General features: G+C 48.1%; 1 protein-coding gene across 1 annotated transcript; it reads right to left on the bottom strand.

Annotated features, from left to right (window-relative positions):
• Positions 1-1,072: 1,072 nt before the first annotated feature.
• GUCY2D (guanylate cyclase 2D, membrane (retina-specific)) lies at positions 1,073-22,194 on the bottom strand. The gene is made up of 20 exons (XM_006863500.1): positions 22,178-22,194; positions 14,554-14,626; positions 13,601-14,342; positions 13,220-13,524; positions 9,733-10,084; positions 9,291-9,375; positions 8,932-9,034; positions 8,409-8,510; positions 6,828-6,908; positions 4,743-4,949; positions 4,484-4,640; positions 3,824-3,973; positions 3,498-3,646; positions 2,861-3,024; positions 2,587-2,779; positions 2,112-2,286; positions 1,714-1,812; positions 1,537-1,631; positions 1,303-1,388; positions 1,073-1,163 (listed from the first exon to the last, which is right to left on the bottom strand). The coding sequence occupies exons 1-20, from the start codon at positions 22,192-22,194 to the stop codon at positions 1,073-1,075; spliced, it is 3,426 nt and encodes a 1,141-aa protein (XP_006863562.1).
• Between the last annotated feature and the right edge of the window lie 339 nt (positions 22,195-22,533).

Raw genomic sequence — 22,533 nt, 5'->3', positions numbered from 1 at the left:
CTGGTCCCTCCTGACAATATGTCTGAAGTATGAGAGACGAAGTTTGGCCATCTTGGCCTCCAAGGAGCACTCTGGCTGCACTTCTTCCAAAACAGATCTATTGGTTCTTTTGGCAGCCCATGGCACTTTCAATATTCTCCTCCAACACCATAACTCAAAGGCATCAATTCTTCTACGGTCTTCCTTATTCACTGTCCAGCTTTCATATGCATATGAGGTTATTGAAAATACCATAGCTTAGTTCAGGCACACCTTAGTCCTCAAGATGACATCTTTGCTCTTCAACACTTTAAAAAGGTCTTGAGCAGATTTGCCTAATACAATACGTCATTTGATTTCTTGACTGCTGCTTCCATGAGTGTTGATAGTTGATCCAAGAAGAATGAAGTCCTTGACAACTTTAATCTTTTCTCCATTGATAAGAGTGTTGTTTATTGGTCCAGTGGTGAGGATGTTTGCTTTCTTTACATTGAGATGTAATACATACCAAAGGATGTACTCTTTGATCTTCATCAGTAAATGTTTTAAGTCCTCTTCACTTTCAGCAAGCAAGGTTGTATCATCTGCATATCGCAGGTTGTTAATGAGTCTTCCTCCAATCCTGATGCCACGTTTTTCTTCATAGAACCCAGTTTCTCGGATTATTTGCTCAGCATACAGGTTGAATAAGTATGGTGAAAGAATACAACCTTGTCGCACACCTTTCTTAATTTTAAACCATTCAGTGTTCCCATGTTCTGTTCCAACAACTGCTTCTTGGTCCAGGTACAGATTCTTTATGAGCACAATTAAGTGTTCCGGAATACTCATACTTCGCACTGTTGTCCATAGTTTGTCATGATCCACACAATCGAAAGCCTGCGATTGGTGCTCTAGAAATCTGCATTTTTTATGAGAGCACCCCTGTCAGGGGAAATCAGACTTGGTAAACTCAGGCCAGCTCACTAGGATGGGAAGGAGTACTGCAGGCAACCTCAGACTGGGGAAGAAGCTCTCCTGTTCCCCAGGAAGCATCCTCCAAGTCTTGTGGGTCTTGGAGTCTTGGGGAAACAGACTTGACGCACCTGGCCCACTATATCTGAAACTGGCCAGGCCTAGCCTTCTCCAGCTTCCAGCGACGCTCGGGTGGAATCTCCTGCAGGCTGATGCCGTGATTACTGGTCCTGTGAGGATGGGGCGGTGGTCAGGGAAGGGCAACAAAGGGAGGCTGGGTCAGTGCCGCTTCGAGCCGAGGTCGGAAACAGGGCAGAAGGCAGGGAGAGAGAGGGAAGGGAACTACGTGGCCAGTGCCCGGGCCCTCACCCTGGCTGCAGATCGGGCGGTTTAGGGATAGGTTTGTTGAAGCCGAGTCTGCCCACCAGCCAGTAGGTGTCCTCAGCGCCCTTGCCCTAGGGAGACACACGGGATTGGCAGATCTAGGCGGACTGGGGCGAGGCAGGTAGAATCTCAAGGTCTAAGTGGAACTGGGAGCCCCAGGATGGGGGTACTTTGTCTCCTAGTTACAGTCCAGGCGAGAAGGGCAAGACTGGGTCTCACTTTCAGCTCTGTACGACCTCGCACTTCTGTCTGGAAGCCTTCATCCAGGGTACGGAGAATCTGCACGGTGCTCAAATTCACGTGGATGCGGTAAGCTAGAGCAAAAGGGGGCGCTGTGAGCTCAAGAGCCACCTCTCTCCCCTCAGCCCCACTCTTAATCCCCTGGGTTACACTCACGCAGCCCAGTGGACTCCATGCGAGAGGCAGTGTTGACTGTGTCCCCAAACAGGCAGTACCGCGGCATGGTGAGACCTACCACGCCGGCCACGCAGGGGCCTGAGGAGATGTGCAGGGTCGGTGTGCAAGATCTGGGCCAAAGCTGGCTGTGCCCGGCGGCTGTGCAGGCCTTGGGCGAACTTTATCACCACATAATCTCCACTGGCTCTCCAAATAAACATACACCACTAAGCAAATCTTCTATTAAAACCTGGTGCTTAGAATGCAAACGGCTGCTTCGGCACAAGGAGGCTTCAAAAAGTTCTTAGAAAAATGGAATTGTTCCACAAAAGTTTTGAAGCTCCTTCCTATATAGGAAATCTGAGGGTGGGCTGGAGCCCAGGAGGGCTGGGAGTTACCTGAGTGCAGGCCAATGCGGATGCGCACCGGCACCTCCCGCATGTGGCGCATGCGGAAGGAACCCACAGCGCTGAGTATGTCCAATGCCATATTGGCGATTTCCGCTGCATGCCGCTGTCCATTCCGCTGAGGCAGCCCCGAAGCCACCATATAGGCGTCTCCAATAGTCTCCACCTGGGGGAAAGAGTACACCCTCTTCTCTCATGGCTGCTCCATTCCCCTTCCCCCACCACACACACTGATTTTCCCTTGCCAGGAGACCTCAACTGGATCAGTGCAGAGATCCTAGGCAGCCAGGCTAGGAGTTGGGCAACTGAGCTGGGGACTGGAGGAGTAGCTAAGGAACTGGAGAGTTGGGAAAAAAGATTGGGCTGTTGGCATGGGGTAGGTGTGGACAGCTGAGCAGGAAGAACTGGGCCGGCGGAGGGTAAAATTAAACTGGAGGTCAGGACCCTCGCCTCCTACACACTCCACCTTGTAGACATCGTGAGCTCCAATGATGGCATCAAAGAGAGTGTAGAGGTCATTGAGCAAGTCCACCACCTCAATGGGCTCACTCATGGCTGAGATAGTGGTGAAGCCCACGATGTCACTGAAGTACAGTGTCACTTCCTCAAAGTACTCAGGCTCCACAGGTGTACCCATCTTCAGGGCCTCAGCCACAGACCTGAGGGTGGCATGAAGTAAGAACGCCTGGAAGCCACCCTAGTTTGGCAGAACACTGGCTGCCCTCCCCATTGGCACCCACGGAGGCAGCATCTGTGTGAGCAGCCGATCTGTCTTTTGCTTTTCCAACTCCAACTCCTCTGTGCGCTCTCGGATTAGGTCCTCCAGGTTGCTTGAGTACTGCTCCAGCATCCGCAGCATTGAGTCGATGATGTTCCTCTTTCCACCCTTGTTGATGCCCTTGAACTAGTAGTGGGAGGAAGCTGGTGGGATTGCTCAGGATCTGGACTGTATGTAGTGCCTCTCCCATAGGACTAGACTATGCCTGATTCTCCTCCTTCCTAACACGCCATTCATTTGCCTAGGATGCCGGCACTGTGTTTCCAGATTTAAGCATGTAGGTAATGAAGGTTCAGAGAGGCAAGGCACTAGAACAAGCCCTGCTTTTGGACTCCTAGGCCAATTGTTTTTCTACCAAAGCAAACAGTTCTCAATAAAGGTTAACTCACTTGAATGAAATCTTTTTCCCACCTAGAGCTTTGTCTCCCACTTTGAAGACATCTAAAATTCCCATTAGACCCCCAGCTACATCTTAGGAAGTGATGACCTTCCAAGTCAGAGTTCCTGCCAGCCTATCTGCCTGCAGCCTCCTCAGATTTCTGACAAGAGTCTAGGGTCCCAGTTGTCAACCCAGCCCTCGCCCAGCTACAGCCCCTGACCAGGTTGAAGGTGCGGTCCATGGAGGGCCGAAGGTCAGGTTGCTCTGCCCAGCACTGATACATCAGTTGGATGCACTCCATGGGCGCCTGGTCCGTGGACACCGAAGGCCGACACAGTGGAGGGGGGTTCCGCAACCTCTGCACCACTTCTGGGGGCATGAAGGGACTGTGAGGGGTGGGTGTCCCTGAATATAAGTCAATTCTGACCCTGACTTTATTGTTGAAGCCCAAGATGGGGATACTAGCAGGGGGTCTTTTAAATTAGGACCACAGGATGCCTCTCTGGCCTGAACTCTTTCAGTCTGCTGAAGGGTGGTTGTACGTACCCTTAGAAGTCAGCTCTAGCATGGCGTAGGGAGCGCTTCGACATACTACTTCCTGCATGATGATGCCCAGGCTGAAGACATCGCCGGCCAGCGTGCCGTGACGCTCCAGGGCCGGGTCCCGAAGCAGTTCCGGGGATGTCCATAGTTGGTCTGGAGATGGAAAAGGGGACATGGGCATGCGGAGGGCCATGGGGGCGTAAGGGACAGACCCTACGTCTCAGTCTGGACTTGCTCCCAGACATCCACTAATCCCTCCTCTCCCGCCTGAGTCATCCTCTGTAGTCCTACAACTATTCCCAAAGTCCATTTTAGAGAAACCCGGGCACGCCTTGCCCTTTTGTTGTTGTTAAGTGCCGTTGAGTCGGTTCCGACCCATAGTGACTCTGCATAGGGTTTCCAAGGAGCGGCTGGTGAGTTTGAACCGCGGACCTTGGACCATTCCGCCCGTTCCCATAGGCTCCTCCCCCAGCGTTTCTGGCGCAGTTCCATCCTCCGGTTTCACTGAGGGGGTCACAACACCGTTTTGATTTGGAGTAGCGTCCAGGGGATATTGAATGTGAGCGAGGGTAAAGACGGAGGAGGGGGAAAGGGAGGAGGTCTTAAAATGCTGAGGATCCCGGAGGATGCTCCTACATGTGTGAGGCCGCCTGGGACTCCTACCCTCTGCGCTCGGGAGCTCTGGTAACACCCTCTGCGCCTCCAGCAATTGCCCGTGGCCGTGGTCGGTGACCTTGAGCACAAACCTCCCGTCCACCACGCAGTTCCGGGATTTAAGCCGCCCGTGAGCGACGCCTCGATGGTGTAGATATCTCATTCCCTGGAAAGGGCGAAGTATGGGCAGCCTCAGCCCGCGCGGCTCCCTGCCCCCTCGTTTCTGCCCCCAGCTTACCCTCCTCACCACCGTCACCACCCCCGACACCTTGATGAGATCTAACAGGAGGGAAGACTTGAACATCCAGTCCAGCTTGATGTCTCTCTGAACGAGGAGATCGTGTAGGGAGCCCCGGGTACAGTACTCCGAGACCACAGCCAGGATGCCTTCCCCTGGTGCTGTGGCTCCGTCTGCGCCTGGTGCTAGGAAAAGCCCCAGGTAGAGGGCCACGTTCTCGTGCCGCAGCTCTCGGAGCTGTGTTGGGGAAAGAGTAAAGTTAACGGGCATTTTCTGTCCTGGGGGCGGGAGAGGGGAGTGGGGTCCGAGCGAGGGGGCCGTTATTCAGTGTCTGTTATTGAGTCTTTAACTCTGAAGATGGGACTTAAAAATACTGAATGAAATTGGGCACGTAGAGGGTATGGCTTTCTGATGCAGGTGATACCTTCTCTTTAGGGTTTCACTTAACGTTATGAACGAAAAGACAATCTTGTACTGGTAATTGGGAGCCGGGTAGGTTCTGATGTATTTATCATAAAACTTTGCACTGCCAGGGGAAAACAGCTCCTGATAGGGAAGTCCCTAACACCTGCGAGACGTGTACAGCCCACTCTGAGGCCTAGGAGCTGCCGGAAGTGTGTGAAACCCACTCTGAAGCCCTTCTCAGATCAAGGGACGCCTGGAGGAGAACAACAAGGAAACCCTTGCTGGCCAAAGATTCCGGGAAGGAACATACTGACCATTTAGCTTGGGAGCAGGAACTATAACCAAAAACCAAGAACTACTATGTACTTGATTTCTAAGTCTGAACATGATTGAATGGATATTGTGATCTAAAGGTTACTGTGTTAATCATCAACTTTTGATGCATAAACTGCCTGGATATGCTTCCTGCTGAAAAGTGTACTTAAAGCTGTATTGTAGATAATAAAGTTACTCTCGACTGACCATCTTGAGTCCCCTGCCACTTTCAATTCTCTGTCCGCCCCTGGAAACACGTTCATGCAAGGCTAGTTCCTGCACAAACCATCCTCTTCTTCAACTCTATCAGCCGTTGGGGGAAGAGCCAGGGATAAATTGGCACTGCTGTGTAGGAACTCCAGAAATGGATTGTGCTGTTTTTGCTTGATGTTGCATCTATTGGGTGAAGTGTGTCTGAGATTGCCCCACCCCCTAGCACTGAAGCCATGAACCCAGAAGAGCAGTAAAGGAGGCCACACCCACTTTGCAGGACAGTGTGCTCTCCCAATCTGGGCATGCTGGGAAATGGAAGAGGCTTGGTGCCTCTTTGCTCAAATGCTCAACAAAGGGGCTTCTTTTCACTTTAAATTCCCAGTGCTAAATCACACAGATAGCCCACCTAAGTCATTCTGCAGCTGTGTCCTGTGGAGGGGTCAGGAAGGAGGCCAAGCTAAAGTTGGGGAGGAGGCACTCAGATTGGAAGGGTCAGAAGAAACCAGTTTAGACCCCCACCCCCACCCCTCAACCTACAACTCCATTCAGTATGCATCAATCCAAAAAGGGCCAGTCTGTGTAAGTACTCTCACAGAACACTTTGCATTTTCTATCCTTCACTAAGCAGATACTCAAACACCCCAATAATAATGAAGATAGTGCAAGGCCAGGGGACATTATGTTCTGTTGCACATAATGGCGCTGTGAGTCAGTACAAACTCAGCAACAACTAGCGATATCATTCACTGTTCTCTGTACTGGACTGCTAACTGCAAGGTTGGTGGTTCAAACCCATCAGCCGCTCCTCAGAAATCCTACGCGGGGTGGTTATGAGTCAGAACCAACTTGCTGGTACTTAACAACAATAGCACAGTGTTCCAGACACTGTGCTGGATGCTAATATAGAGGGGCGGTGGGGGAATCCTCAGCTTACAGTCCAGTGAAGAAGGCAGATAATAAATAAGCAAGCACACAGATGATCACAGAATTACAAATTGTGATAACAACAAAGGAAAGAGAAAGACCAATGGAAAACCTGCTCCAGAGAGGAGGTAACACTTAACTGAGACCTGTCTCTCTCACATTAGGATATAGCCCTGTACCCAGCTGCAAAGAAGGCATGTAAGGGATAGGCTGATGGCCACCCCAGACCCATCAATCCTTCACAAACCCAACCCTTACCTTGGAGAAGGCTGTCTTGGTTGCTGGGTGGATAGCTACATGTTGATCCCCTGGAAATTTCTTCAGCCAAACCCAGTCTCCCTGGAGCAGAGAGGATGAGGGTTGGAAAACCAGTCCCATAGAGCCCATGATGTCTTAGAGCCCCATATTGCCACTGGCCCATTGCCCCAGAATACATCTTCCATGTGAAAAAGAAGTTTTCAAGAGGTTCGATGTCTGCCAGTCCACTTCACAGCCAACCGATGATAGCCCACCCTGGGTGACATATATGGAGAAGCCCTGTATGGCGGTTCCCATCACCCCAGATGGGACTTACCAACAGCCCTATTACAGCCAGCCAAGCTGTTAACACAGCTGTTACTGATAACATCACAGCCTTCATCACCACATATTGCCACAAGAGGGCGCTGTGCTGGAAGTCCTGTAAACTGATCGTGAAGTAGAGGTAGTTCCGCTCTGGGCCCTGGGCCTCATTTTCCTTAGCTGTTGGCTGACTTGACTTCAAGGGCATAGGACTTATACAGTGGAACAGGGAGGGCCTCACACTCAGAAGGGCCCTGATCTTGGTAAAATGATCTGCTCCATCATTTTGAATAAACAAGGGCTCCACATTTCCTCTTGTACTGATCCTGTAGCTGATCCTATCTGTTGGTAAGAAATTTGAACTAAAAGGGAATTCTGGAGGATCAGTACTGAGCCCTACGGAGCATTTGGAAATAAATGTGGGAATGTGTTTAGTTGTCATAAAAACTTTGGTAGACAAGGCCAGAAATGCTAAACATTCTGCAAAGCTCAGGGTAGTCCCATACCTGAACCAACAGCATCTTGCCTAAAATGACAACATGTCTCAACTGAGGGAGGAACAGCTGTGATCATCTCTAAACGATATACTAAGGACCTCTGCATTCTCAGCTCTAATTCTCTTCTTAACTAGCAAAACTCTATCTGAAAACTGCTCTCATTATCTGCCATCCATTCCATCACATTCAAATTTGCTGACCCCACAGTTAATGGCCTTTGAGATTTTCTTCCTCCTTTTAGGTTTGCTGTTACTGAGTCTGATCTGAATTGAGTAGAAAGGTTGGATGGCCTGAGTCAAGGATAGTCCCATCTAGAAGCTCCCCATCCAGCACAACAATCCTTGCCCAAAAATTTCTTCCGATGTGACGAGATGACCATGTCTTGGATGCCCTTCTGAGCTAAACCTTTTCAGAAAGGCCTTCATCCTTCAGTAACCTGAAGACTTGGATAAATGAGGGTGGGGGCAAGGTCCAGGGGTTCCCTACCCCACCCCTCCAGCCTCCAGCTCAGGCCTCAGCACCTGGGCCACTGGAATTGTCTGCTTAGAAGCCCTCTCCGATAATAACTATGGGAAAATCCCTAGAAATTCCTTTTGAAAAACTCAAGACCTTCTCCTAAATCTCATTCAGACTCCCATCCTACTTTCCTGGAGCTTCCAAAACTTGTCATGACTCCATGCCTCCCTAGAGAGGGTACCATCCATCAGACCAGGTCCTGAGTGACCCTCCCCCAAATCCATCTCTGGGAGTAGAACTTGACCTGGCAGCGGGTCAGACTCACCTCAAAGAGGCCAATGTTGGAGATGTCAGTGGGCTGGCTGGGAACACTGCGGATGTCTGACACACTTCGGGCAGCCAGACTTGATCGACTCCCTTGGACTACCTGAAGGGTATAGGTGAGCGCAAAGGGGCAAACTTTAGTCTGGGATTAAAGCCCAGAGGTTAGGGTGAATTCTGGAGAATAATGAGGGAAGAGGGGAGGAATATCAATTAGGAAGATAATAATGACATTACTTTTGAAGTGCATCGTACTTTACAGTTTATAGAAAAAACGTATGTACATTTTCTTGTTGGAGCTTTACAAATCCCAAGGAAGCAGTTCAGACAGGGGCTGTTACTGTTACCTCTGTTGCACAGATGAGGATGCTAATTCCCGGAGCTCAGACCTGGAGCAGAACCCAGGCCTCCCAGGGGAGGATGTTGATCCCCAGAGCTCAGACCTGGGGCAGGACCCAGGCCTCCCAAGGAGGGAACCAGGTATACAGGAAGAGGACAACTGGATTCCAGCTCCCTGCCTCCCCCACCTTTCGAGAGCTACTTCTCTGTGGGTAGAGGAAGGTGATGTCATCCAGAGTCAAGATGATCTTATTGGGGCCAGAGACCATTTGGATGTGCAGCAGCCGGTGCCTGGTGGGGGAAGGAGGTCATCTCAGAAAAGGGGACCAAGGCCCATGAGAAGGAGTCAGCAGACAGAGGGGAGACTGGATAATACTGGCTCAGGGAGGGGCACTAGAGCTCAGAAATCCCTTGGGATTTTGCCACCTGCCCAGGACACCAGCCCTCCACCCATCCGCTTCCTTCTACTCCTGAGGGCCCTGCTGTCTTGGCTGCACAGGTGCATTTCTGACAGGTGGAAAGCCAAGCTCACCTCCATTCATCTCACCTCATGTAATGAGCCAGGAAGGCCCCGGTCAGGCCAATCCCAACCACCAGGAGGAAGCTGAGAAAGACGAGGCTGGGCTCCACTCCTGGAGGGGCGGTAGGAGAGGGATGCTCAGGGTGCTGGCAGAGGAGAAGCACCCTCTCTAGGGAACATGGAATTCTATGCATTTCTGGAGGCTCCAGGAAAGGAGGGGGAAGCCAGGACAGGATCTAGGGGAAGGTCATGGATTCCTCAAAGGGGAGGGTCTGAGAATCCCAGGAAGTTCCCATGAGACCTTTGGGAACTGAGCGGGAGAGAGGTCCTGCACAGGCCAGGGTAAGAGGAGGGCCTGCAATGGTCAGGAAGAGCAGTTACAGGGTGAATATCCACTCTCTCTCGCCACTTTGTGGACAGTCCATAATGATGTCCTAGTGAGGACTGGGGGGGAGGGGCACACCCTCACCTCCACTGCAGATGATATCAGGGTCAAACCAGCACCAAGGGTCCTGCACAGGCCCCCGTCCCCCTTGAGGGAAATGAACCGGAGTCCCAGAGGAGCGGAGGGAGCCCCGGGCAGGGTCCAGTGTGTATGTGGCGAACAGCTGGTCCCCCACCGCATCTGTGTCCAGCAGCACAAACGGAGGTTCATCAACTCCTCCCAGGGTCCCACAGAAGCCAGGGACCTGGACATCCTGAGCATGGCGGGCCACAGCTGCTCCAGACACCCAGCCCCCTCCTCTGGCTGCCTGTGCCTCTACCACGCCTCGCACCAACATGAAGACTGCTTCATAGATGGTGCCAAAGAGTGGGGACACCTGGGGAAGAAGAGTAGGGACTCAGGGTCTATAACTATGACCCACAAAGAAATGTAAATTCACTGATCCTGCCCATCTGCTCACCAGGCCAAGTCCTATTCTATTTCCTAATTAGTGGTTCCCCATATCCCTTCCCACTGACTATCTGCCCCCCTTTTCTTCACCAATTATCCTTTGCTTCAGGATTCTCAGGCTCTTCTCACCACTGATGGTGGTGGTGTGCTGTGGAGTCCTCTCCAACCCATAGCAACCCTGTATAGGGTTTTCAAGGCTATAAATCCTTATGGGAGCAGAAAGCCTCATCTTTCTCCCATGGAACCATTAGTAGTTTCGAACTGCAAACCTTGAGATTAACAGCCTGATTCATAACCACTACGCTACCAGAGACACCTTTCTCACTACCAGTAGACTCTAACTTTATATTACCTACAACTCCTCTTCTCCATCCTTTTGGTTGCCCTGCATATATTTGTACTCTTATTACCTATCACTGGTGGCGCAGTGGTTAAGAGCAAGGCTGTTAACCAAAAGGTGAGCAGTTTGGACCCACCAGCTGTTCTACAAGGGAAAGATGTGGCAGTATGTAAAGATTCCAGTCTTAGAAACCCCATAGGGTAGTTTTTGTACTATAGAGTCACTAAAGGTGGCCTTAACAGCAATATGTTACCTACATAAGGAATCCCTAGGTAGTATAAATAGTTAACAGATTTGGCTGCTAACCAAAAGATTTGCAATTTGTATCTACACAGAGGTGCTTCAAAAGAAAGGTCTACTTCTGAAAAATTGGCCATTTAAAACCCTTTGGGAGCACAGTTTTACTATGACCCACACGAAGTCACCATGAGTTTGGGTCCATAGAAACTGGAACTGGATTTACCATTCACCCAAATGCCTTTTTCCTCCCACATTTCTATTTTCTTATGTCATCATACCTCTCTAGTATTCCCAGTTTCATTTCTCAAACGTTAAGGTTAACACATATTAACTGTCTGTGTACCAGATGTCGTTCAAAACACTAGGGACCTTCAAGGAACCTTCATTCTTGTAGCAAGACAGGCAGGAATGCTTAGGAAATTCAATGAAGGGCATAGTAGGAAAAACGGAACCAACTTTGACACAAAAAAGAAGGGTCTCAACTCAGGGTAGGGGAGGAAGAATAAAGGCTGAGGCTTCCAAAGGAAATGGCCACCAAGCAGAGACCCAAGGGATGAGTCAGAATTAAAGTGGTCAGTGGAGGTCCAGAGAAGTAAAGAGGAAATAGCACGCCCAGCAACAGAAAAGGACACATTCAGGGAACCAAAATTCATTTCTTCTGTTTGAAGCACGGGGTTCAAGAAAGATCAAAGAGACTGCATCTCTCCATGGTGAGAGAAACCAGTGGGCACACTTTAAACAATGGTAGGGTATGGCCACGTTTGTATTTTAGAAGCTCACTCTGCTTGTTGGGTGGAGAAAGACCTGGGGCAGGTGAGATTTGAAGCAGAGTCCACCTGGGTGGCTATTTGTTGCTGGATCTGGGTCAGAGATACCAGGGCAGTGGTAGTGAGAGTGGAGAAAAGTGGATGGGTCCAAATTACTTTTAGAAAGCAAAAGTGACAGATTTAATGTCTGGACGTGGAGGAAAAGGGATAGAGAAATCAAGGGTGAGTCTCGGGTCTAGCTTGAGCAGCTGAATGGAAGTTTGTGCCACTTACTAAGAACTGAAAAACTTCTTTAATTTTCTGTCCTCTCTTTCTCCACTTTCTGATCCACCTTCCATTCCCTCTTTCTTTCATCTCACCATTATTTTTTTGTTTTGACACTTGTTCTCTTCTCATGACTATTCTCATCCTTTCTCCAAACTGGCTACCCCAAACCTTCTTGAAGGAGGCTCAAAGCCATTGATGGGTTCTTCAGGCAGGAGGCTGTTAGGGATTTGTATTTCAAGGTTTGTTGACCTATAGCCCTACCTCATGTAATCCCCTTTGGGTAGAGCTTTTATGGTGGTTAGTTTACTGCCCCATAACATTCAGCGTACATGCTCTCTTAGTGGTTTCTAGTGTCTGTTATGCCATGGTCTAAACTGGGACGCTGGGGATGCAAAGAATCCTGGGTATTAGCTGGATGCTAGGAATAAGCTATGGATTAAAATGATTGTGGGAGTTTCTAGCTCTAGCTAGACACGACTCTGCTTCTCACAAGATGTCAAGGCCCTCAACAAGTTAAGACTAGGTGAGGCCCCAGACGACAAACAACCCTGAACTAAGTAAGCATCTTCCCTCCTCTCTGCTCTCTTAGGAACCAAAGAAATCCAAACCAAACTAGTTGCCATTATGTAAACTACAATAATGGCAAAATCTCAGGTGTGCTGTGGATTTCAACTCATGACAACTCCATGTGTGTCGGAGTAGAACTGTGCCTCATAAGAATATTCTATGGCCAATTGCCAGACCTTACATTCAAGGTACCTCTGGGTGAACACCAACCTCCATCTCTAACCTTTCAATTAGCAGCCTAATTTGTTAACCATGTGCATCACCCTGAGATTTCCTTTTGAGAACATCAGATGTTTATTACAGACTATATGTTGCTGTGGTGCTGAGAATGTGTTTACTTTGAAGCAGATTGCAAAACATATTGCAGCTTAAGAGTTCATCAGTGTTTGCTCCTTGGAGCTGGGCTTGAGAGGTGGCATTGCCTACTCTTTGGAGGCACTCTCGATACACTAAGATGCACCAAGACCAGTCTCTACATTACTCAGGAAACTCTGGACAGTTAGTTGTTGTTAAATGCCATCGAATCAGTTTCCAATTCAAAGTAGCTTCCAAGGAGCAGCTGGTGAGTTTGAGCCGCCAATCTTGTGGTCTAGTGCTCATCTTACAGCGCGACACTAGGTAGAGTTACATCAGCTTCATCAGCTCTAGCTACATCAGCTAGAGTTACTAGTTATTTTCTCTCTATTGACTCCACCCTCCTCCTTCCCACTGACTCCATCTTCCCCATTCCATAGTCTCTAGTCACTTCTCTTCCAACTGTCTCTATTCTTCTCTAACCATTGACTATCCCAATAGGTTCCAATCTCCTTTCCTAGTTTAGGCTATCTCCTTCCTTCTTCCCTGGCTCTCCTCCCTTTTTCCTTGTCTCTGGCCCCTCTACCTGCTGTGGATTGAGGTCAGGAGGCAGCTCCCGCATCTCTTGAGCCCTGCGCAGACTGTCCAGCACGCTACCTCCTGCGGGACAATGACGCGTGAGGGTGAGCACAGCATCGTGGGCCCTACGAAGTTGGGAGTTGTTGGCGAGTGCGACCAAGGCCTCGGGCCCTGGGGTCACGACGTAGTGAAGCGTGTCGAAGGGCAGGAAGACCAGAGAGCCGTCTGTCAGGCCCAGCTCCTCTGCGGCCTCCAGCAGGCGGCGCTGCTCTTCGCCGCCCTGCAGCACGGAGTGCATCACCATGACCACTGCTGCGGACACAGAGGCTCGGTTGGCCAACCACCGACGCCGCCACCAGCAAGACCTGCACACTCCAGGGGAGCCTACCTCTGACGCTGGGTCCTTCGAGGACCCTCCTCAGGGCCTCTCGGGCGCCAGCGAGGTTCGAGGGCTCCATGGTGGTCACCAGAGCGACTGGCAGGCCCCGAGCACGGAGCGCCACGGCCAGCGCGCGTCCCGCCTCCACCCACAGGTCCTGCGGTGCGGTGACCAGGGCTACGCGCGCCCAGCGGAACGCCCGCAGGAGGGCATAGAGGGCATCCGCTGCGGGAGTCCCGGCAGGGACCGTGGTGCCCGCCGCCCGCGTCCCCGGACAGCCCCAGGGCACCAGCGCAACCCCTGCCTCGTGAGTGAGTAGTTCGGCCGGCCGGCAGGCGGCAGAATTCACCGGACCCACGAGGCCGGAGACGCGGGCCAGTGCCGAGGTCACAGCCCCCAGAGCGCCCGGCGTCCGGCACGGCTCCGGCAGTAGCACGACATCGACGCGGGGACCACCTTCCAGGGCCGGGTTCAAGCGGGAGACAGCCAGACGGGCGGCCAGGTCCGGGCGGGCACGGGAGAAGATGGGGTCGCAGGTCCAGGGGCCCAACACCCCGATGGTGAACACGGAGGAGTGGGTGTGGGGCGGCAGCAGCAGCAGCAGCAGCAGAAGCAGCAGTGGGAGGCGAGGTCCCGACCTGGGCGCTGCCTGGGAGAGACCGGGTCGGGATGGAGCCCCCAGCGCGCAGGTGCAAAGGTGTGCGTCCCGAAGCCTACCCACCAGGAGGGTGCCGGTGGTCACTGCCCACATCTGTGAACACAGACAGAGCAAAAGGAGCCAACGAGACCCCCGGAACTTCCTTAGGGCTCTCCTGGCACTCCTAGTTTCAAAGGCACAGACTGGAAGCCCCCTCCTGCCTCCCCCTTCCCCGTGGTCGGAGCAATCCTGGGGGTTGGTGGGGACCTCTTCAGGTCCTGGCAGATCAGACGTGGATTTTTTCGGAAGGGCCTTTGTCACTTACCGAAAAGTGGGTCTGGGGCCAAGGCCTGGCTGAGCCTCCTTCTGATGCTTGCTCGCAGGTCTCCTCTGCCAGCCTGGCACAGGGTAGAGGTGCGGTAACAGCCGGCCAGAGCCCTTAATCTCCCCCAAGCTGATTAGGGCCCATAATCAGACAGGGAGGGGTTGGAGGAGAACTGCACCTCCCTGGGGTGAGATCTGGCTAAAACTTTTGCCACACTGTCTTCCTCTGCGAGGAAGGAGATAAGACATGCCCACATGTGTTATGTGTCCTGGGGTAGGCATGTCTCAGTCTTACTTGCTCCGACCACTGTTTCCAGTTCTGCCATCCGAGCCCTAGCTCTTGGATGATAAATGTATGACCCAGAGATTAGACTCAAGCCATTTTCCTGATACCTGCCTTTCTTTTCTCAGTTGCCCACACTTGATTTCCTCCACGCCCAGCTCTCTGTGCCTACAAAACCAGCTCTCTGGCCTTAGAAAGATAGAGGTCCAGGAGGGAATAGAAAGATGTCTGGACTCAGATAGACCTGGGTTCAAGTTCTTTCTTACTGGCTTTGTGACCTTGAGAAAATTGCTTAATTTGTCTGAGAATTGAGAAAATTGCCTGTGACAATGAATATAATTCCCTGATGGCAAGAATGGCTAAACCAGTTTCAAAGAATACTGTAGGAGACTTCTCCTACCAGATATCAAAATAGAAACTGATGCATTGTAGTAATTGGCACAGAGATAAACAAATAGACCAATGGGACAGATAGCACTGAAACAAAACTAGCAAAAATGGAAATTTGATAAATTTTTTTAAATGGACATTTCCTATCAGTGGGAAAATAATGCACTTTTTGATAAATGGAAGTAATTAGTTAGCCATAGCGACCACCTGCCTGTCAGTTGTCATGCTATGATGGCTTTCATGTTGTTGGGATGCTGGAAGCTATGCCACTGGTATGTAACCTATGGTAGACAGGTTTCAGAAGTTTCCAGACTATGATAGATGCAGAAGAAAGGCCTGGCAACTTACTTCTGAAAATTAGCCAATGAAAATACTATAGATTGCAGGAGAATACTGTCTGTCTCGCTTGCTTTAGACACAGCATCAGGAGAAACTAGTCACTGGAGAAGGTCATAGTGTGTGGTAAAGTAGAGGACCAGAAGCCAATGGATTAGCACAAAGGCTGCAAAGATTAACTCAATTGTGAAGATGGCTTAGCATTAAGCAACAGTGCTAAATTCTGTTATACTGTAGTTGGAGTTAATTCAATGGTACTTATCTGTCTCTCCTATCTATGAACAAAATATTAAAATCTGTTATTTTGGTGGGGTGGACACTTAAATAACCAACCATATTTAGGAATTTTCTGGATGCTTGGAATATTTTATAATTTAAATTTTTGAAATTATTTTTTCTGGAAGTACAACTAGGTTGTTCCTTAGAAGCCAAGATGGTCAGACGTTGTCTCTTATACTTTGGACAGGTTACCCTGAGGGACCAGTCCCTGGAGAAGGAAATCATGCTTTGCAAAGTAGAGGGTCAGTGAAAAAGAGGGAGACCCCAACAAGATGGATTGGCACAGTGGTAGCAGCAGTAGGCCCAACCGTAGCAATTGTAACAATTGTGAGTTTGTGCAGGACCTGGCGGTGTTTCGTTCTGTTGTGTATAAGATTGCTATGAGCAGGAACTGGCTACATGGCACTTAACAACAAGAGTAGAGTCTCAAAATCCAGTAGGTGTCAGTGTTCATTTATATAGGCCTGAACTTCTTTCTTTCCACAAGGGTTCAAATTTTCCAAAAGGGTTGAAAGAAAAACCCAATGCCATCAAGTTGATTTGGATTCATATCAAACCTAGAATTTCCAAGGTTGTAAATCTTTACAGAAAACAAAAGGTTGTAAATCTGTAAAGAAAACAAAAATCCTCACCATTGGACCAACATTCTTATCAATGGAGAAAAGATTGAAGTAGTCAAGGACTTCATTATTCTTGGATCAACTATCAATACTCATGGAAGCAGCAGTCAAGAGATCAGACGACATATTGCATTAGGTGAATCTGCTGCACAAGACCTTTTTAAAGTGTTGAAGAGCAAAGATGTCAGCTTAAGGACTAAAGTGCGCCTGAACCAAGCTATGGTATTTTCAATAACCTCATATGGATGCGAAAGCTGGATAGTGAATAAGGAAGATCGTAGAAAAATTGATGCCTTTGAATTATGGTGTTGGAGGAGAATACTAAAAGTGCCATGGGCTGCCAAAAGAACCAATCGATTTGTTTTGGAAGAAGTGCAGCCAGAGTGCTCCTTGGAGGCCAGGTTGGCTAAGTTTTGTCTCTCATACTTAAGACATATTGTCAGAAGGGAACAGTCGCTAGAGAAGGATATCATGTTTGGTAAGATGGAGGGTCAGAGAAAAAGAGGAAGACCCCAATGAGATGGATTGGCCAAGTGGCAGCATCGATGGACTCAAGTGTGGCAACAGTAGTGAGGTTGGCCCAGGATCGGACATTGTTTTGTTCTGCTGTGCATAGGGTCGCTATGAGTTGGTGCCGACTCGATGGCACCTAATAACAACAATAGCAAATCTTTACAGAAGCAGACGGTTAACATCTTTCTCCAGATAAGTGGTTGGTGGGTTCAAACTGCCCACCTTTGGTTAACAGCCCACTGCTGAACAAACACAGAGTGCCACCAGGGCTACTTGTATTTCACAGATCATAAGACCAGAGTGAAAAGTGTTAATCTCCTGATTTTCTTCTGTTGACAAGTATTGTATGCAGAATGTTTTAAATCAATCCTGATTCTCATGTGAGGTTACACAGCCAGACTCCAACCACCACATTGCCCCACCTACTTTCCAGTGGCCCTTGCCAGAGCTTGGTTGTTTCTTAACTGCAATTGTGTGTTGTCTGAGGTTGTAAATCTTTACAGGAGCAGAAAGTCTCATCTTTCTCCCAAGGAGCAGCGGGTGAATTCGAACTCATGACCTTGAGGTTAGCAACCCAATGCTTAACCCACTAGGCTACCAAGGATCCTTATGTTTCATACCTGTTGTTGTTGTTGTTAAGTGCTATTGAGTTGGTTCCGACTCATAGAGTCCCTGTATAGGGTTTCCAAGGAGTGGCTGGTGAGCTTGAATAGCTGACCTGTGGTTCAAACCAACTTTGCAGTCTAGTGCTTATGCTCCAGAGTTATGTCAGAACCCTATGTGTCTTGTCTTGTTATTAAGTGCTGTTGAGTCAGTTCTGACTCATAGCAACCCTGTTTAGGGTTTCTGAGGAGTGGCTGATGAGTTTGAACCGCCGACCTTGTGGTTCAAACCAACCTTGCTGTCCAGTGTATTATCCTACAGCACCACACCAGGACTCCCTGTTTCTTATCTGTTGTTGTTGTTAAGTGCCATCGTGTCGATTCGGACTCATAGCAACCCTGTATAGGATAAGGAGCAACTGGTGGGTTTGAACTGCTTACCTGTGGTTTGAAGTCCAGTGCTGATCCTACACCATACCAGAAGTCCTGTTTCTTACCTTTGTTGTTGTTTTTAGTGCGGGGAGTCGGTTTCTTACCTGTTGTTGTTAAGTGCCAACCCATAGCAACCCTGTACAGGGTTTCCGAGGCTGTAAAGCTTTACGGGAGCAGAAAGCCTCATTTTTCCTCCCGCGGAGTGGTTGGTAGTTTCAAACTGCTGACCTTAAGGTTCACAGTCCGATTCACAACCACTACGCTACCAGAGCTCCTTAGTGCCTGTTACATTTATATTCAATCCTAATATACGAATCGGGCTGCTAACCTCAAGGTTGACAGTTTGAAACGACCAGCAGTTCCATGGGAGAAAGACGAGGCTTTCTGCTCCCGTAAAGATTTACAGCCTCGGAAACCCTGTGCAGGGTCGCTATGAGTCGCAACCCACTCCACGGTACTTAATAACAACAATATACTAAAAGCAATAAACACTGTTACATAGAGGGCAGAACAAGTCTTTAAAGGAGCAGTCTACTGGAGTGTTACTAGAGGGCAGAATTATATTTAAATCCAACTTCTATAAATAACCTCAGATAGATGACGCTTCCCCCTCCAAAAGGCCTTGGTATCTTCTCTTCATTTAGGGAAAAAGGGAAAGTGTCATTCTTCAGAGACTGTTAATCTCTCCTCCAATCCTTAAAGTCATGAAATTTGAAAGAGGCGACAGAAGGAATTGGAATGTTCTATCTGTGAAATCACTATAGCAGCAGATAAGGAAAAATGATTCCTTAAGTTTAAATGAGGCAAAACTGCTTTTGAAACCAATTTAGCCTGAATCTCAGAGTACCAGACAAGTCCTGGGGGAGTCTGATCCTAAAATAAAAATGATTCAAGTTGGGTTAGAAAGGAATACTGAATCTAAAAAATTAAAGAGGGAAAGCCAGGATTCGATTAAAACGCAGTTTGTAAAAGCTAAAGAATAGTGAGGAAGGAACATGCTTTCATAGGCATGGGGTTGCTGTGTTAAAAGCATGCACATTTAAAATTCTAATTGTTCCTGCCAAATTACCCTCCCAAAAGGCTGCCCCAGTTCATACTTCACATAATGAAAAAGAATGCCTGCCTCTCAGTACGCTTACTAACAATGGACTTTTCAATGATCTTTTCCACCCCATTGGGCAAGTAAGATCCTGGTTGTAATTTTAATTTCTTTAATTATTAGAAAGGTTAATCATTTTTCATGTTATTGTGTTACTTGCATTTCTTTTGCAGTATCATCTAGATGTTCCTTTAATGTTCCCATTTAGAAATTAATTTACCCATCTTTGCACTTTGTCCTGTATGTTGCAAATCTTTTCCCCTGGTTTGTCTTTTGTTCTCTTCCTTTAGTTTCCATGTCTTTTGCCATACACTATTTTTTTCTGTGGCCAAAATTTACCAGAATTTCCCTTTTTGATTTCTAGCTTAGAGGTCATGTATAAAAAGACCAGCTCCTGTTTTCTTCAAATGAAAATTATCAGGGTACAAGAAGAAGAGATGAATTCCTCAGCAAACCTTACTGGGTTTATCCCTGGGATCCAGACAGAATTAATTCTCAGGCGGGAAGACCATGGTTTTTAAAAAATGTTTGATTATGAATTATGTGATAGTTTAAGGAGCTCTGGTAGCGTAGTGGTTACGAATTGGGCTGCGAACCTTAAGGTCAGCGGTTCGAAACTACCAGTCGCTCCGCGGGAGAAAGATGAGGCTTTCTACTCCCGTAAAGATTTACACACTCAGAAACCCTGTACAGGGTCGCTATGGGTCGGAACCGACTCAATGGCACTTAACAACAACAACAAAATGTGATAGTTTACATGGGAGAACATTAGTTTTACATTCACCCTATCATATATTCATTGCCATGGTTACAATCCCCTCCATGCATCATCAACCAACTAAAGGGTATACCCTGCAAGCCTGCCTCCCGGCTCCCCGTCTCTCCACCCACCCCCCTACCTCCTACCCCCTCTCTCCACCCACCCCACCCCCACCCAACATCCCCTCTCCCTCTCTGGATCTAAAGTCCCTAGCTGCTCCATCTCTCCACGTCACCGTCTCTGCCTTCATCTCTGGCATTATTGCTTCTCTGGGTAGGGTCCCACTCTGCTCTTCTCCCTTGATGGTCCCAGGGACCTAAGACCATGATTTTAATAGGATACAGGAGAACAGCACAAAGCTAAGACAAAACAGTTGCTGGCAAGGAAGCCAAGGGAACTGAGTCACATGGAGCAGGCCTTAAAAACTGGCATATTACAAAATTGACGATGAAAGTCACTAAGATTATGCTGGCCCAGTTGAAACTCAATACCTCTCAGGGGTAGGATAATCCTCATTTAAATAAAATGGAGATGTGAGCTTTGGTTTCAGGTGTGGCCCAACACTGTCCAAAGGCTTTTTAGATACTAGAGAGTTTAGACTTCTAGCGTGGTTAAGGCATGAGTCAGCGGGAATGTTAGTGGGTCAGTTGTAGGTTTACATGTTTTCCAACATATTGGCCTGGTCAAGGGGATAATTGATTAATGGAAGTGAAGTGACATTCATAATTATGGTAGACTGAATCAGACACCAACGATATCCTGGTGTCTGTGAGTCTAACCGTCTATGGAAAAAAGGGTCTTTGCAGATGCAATTAAATTAAGAATTTTGAGGTGGGGGATCATCCTAGATCATCTGGGTGGGCCCTAAATTCAACTGCAGATGTTCTTATAAGGGAAAGATTTGGCACAGAAGGCAGCAGTGTGATACTAAAGCAAGGTGCTATAAGAGGAAGGGACCAGAAGCCAAGAAATGCAGCTTTCAAATTGACTCAACAATTCCAACTCGAGGTGACCCATGTGTGTCAGAGTAGAGCTGTTCCTTAGAGAATTTTCAATGGCTGATTTTTTCAGTAGAACTTTCCCGAAGTGCCTCTTGGTGGACTCAAATCTCAAACCTTTTGTTTAGTAGTCAGGTGTGTTAACCATTTCCACTATGTAGCTATTGTTAGGTGCCTTCAAGTTGGTTCTGACCCTACGCACAACAGAACAAAACACTGCCTGGTCCTGCACCATCCTCACAATTATTTTGTTTGAGTTCTTTTTCTGTCAGTCCATCTCATTAGTGCCCTTTCTCTTTTTTGCTGACCCTTCATGACGTCCTTCTCCAGGGACTGGTCCCTCTTGACAACATGTCTGAAGTATGAGAGATGAAGTCTTGCCATCCTGGCTTCTAAGGAACATTCTGGCTGTACTTCTTCTAACACAGATTGGTTTGTTCTTCTGAAAGTCCATGATACTTTTAATAGTCTTCTCTAGCATCCTTCTGTTGGGCCATCTTTCTTTGGAATGGGCACAATTGTGGATTTCTTCCACTCAATTTGCATAGACGAGTGAGTGCCTCCAGTGCTGCATCAGTTTGTTGAAAGATTTCAATGAGTATTTCATCAATTCCTGGAGACTTGCTTTTCGCCAACACCATCAGTGCAGCTTAGACTATGACTCTATAGATGCTGGAAAAGACTGGGAAACTGATTCTCCCTGGAGCCTTTAGAGGGAATGCAGTCCTGCTGACATCTTGATTTTGACCCAGTGAAACTGACTTTGGACCTCTGAACTTCAGAACTGTAGGGGAACAAAGGCATGTTCTCAAGTCTCAAGTATGAGGTAGTTTGTTATAGCAGCTAAAGGAAATTAACACATCAATCTTTCTATACTTTGGAATATGTTATATGGCACACCTGAAAATGTGGACTCGGGTCTAATGTAAGAAAGTTGGACTACAGGCTATAATGAGATTCTTCCCAAAGAGGGTGTTTTATCAAATACAAGTATGTTAAGTATTAACTGTCAATTTCCCAACAATACATTACGTTTTAGATTTAATTCCCAATGATGCATTTCCAGAATTCTCTGTATTTTTCCCTTTTTTAAAAAAACAAACACTTTTTATTGTGAATTGAGTCAAGGTTTACAGAGCAGATCTTTTGTTCTACATTCAATAAATCATATGCTTTGTTTCAGCTCAATGATTGCAATCTCCTCCATGCAACAGTTGTCCCACTTCCTCTCTGTGTTTGTTTCCATTCCTCCTTCTTTCCCAACTCTTCTAAGTTTTGGGTAAATGATGCCCTTTTGTTCTCAAATGGCTGACCATTCTCTGATGTGCATGCTCGTGTTGTTGTCCCTCCTATATACCTGTCTGTTGCTTGGTTGAAAATGGAACCGTGGGAGTGAATCAGTTCCAGACATGTAAGGAAACCAAGGGTCATAGTCTTGGGGCTCCACCAGTCTCTATCTGACCAGTAAGCTTGGTCTTTTTTTATACATTTGGTATTTTGTTCCTCTTTTTCTCCCACTCTATCCAGGACATTCTAAGGTGATTTCTTTTAGAGCTATTGGCAGTAGTAGCCGGGCACCATCTAGTTCTGGTCTCAGGGTCATGGGGACTGATGTTCACGTGGTCCATTAATCAGTTGGACTAATTGCTTACAAGCAATTTCAATTTTC

This window comes from Chrysochloris asiatica, unplaced genomic scaffold (assembly GCF_000296735.1).
Source record: "Chrysochloris asiatica unplaced genomic scaffold, ChrAsi1.0 scaffold00054, whole genome shotgun sequence".
Classification (NCBI taxonomy): domain Eukaryota; kingdom Metazoa; phylum Chordata; class Mammalia; order Afrosoricida; family Chrysochloridae; genus Chrysochloris; species Chrysochloris asiatica.
Note: the sequence above shows the minus strand (reverse complement) of the source record. Positions and strands in the feature narration are given on the sequence as shown.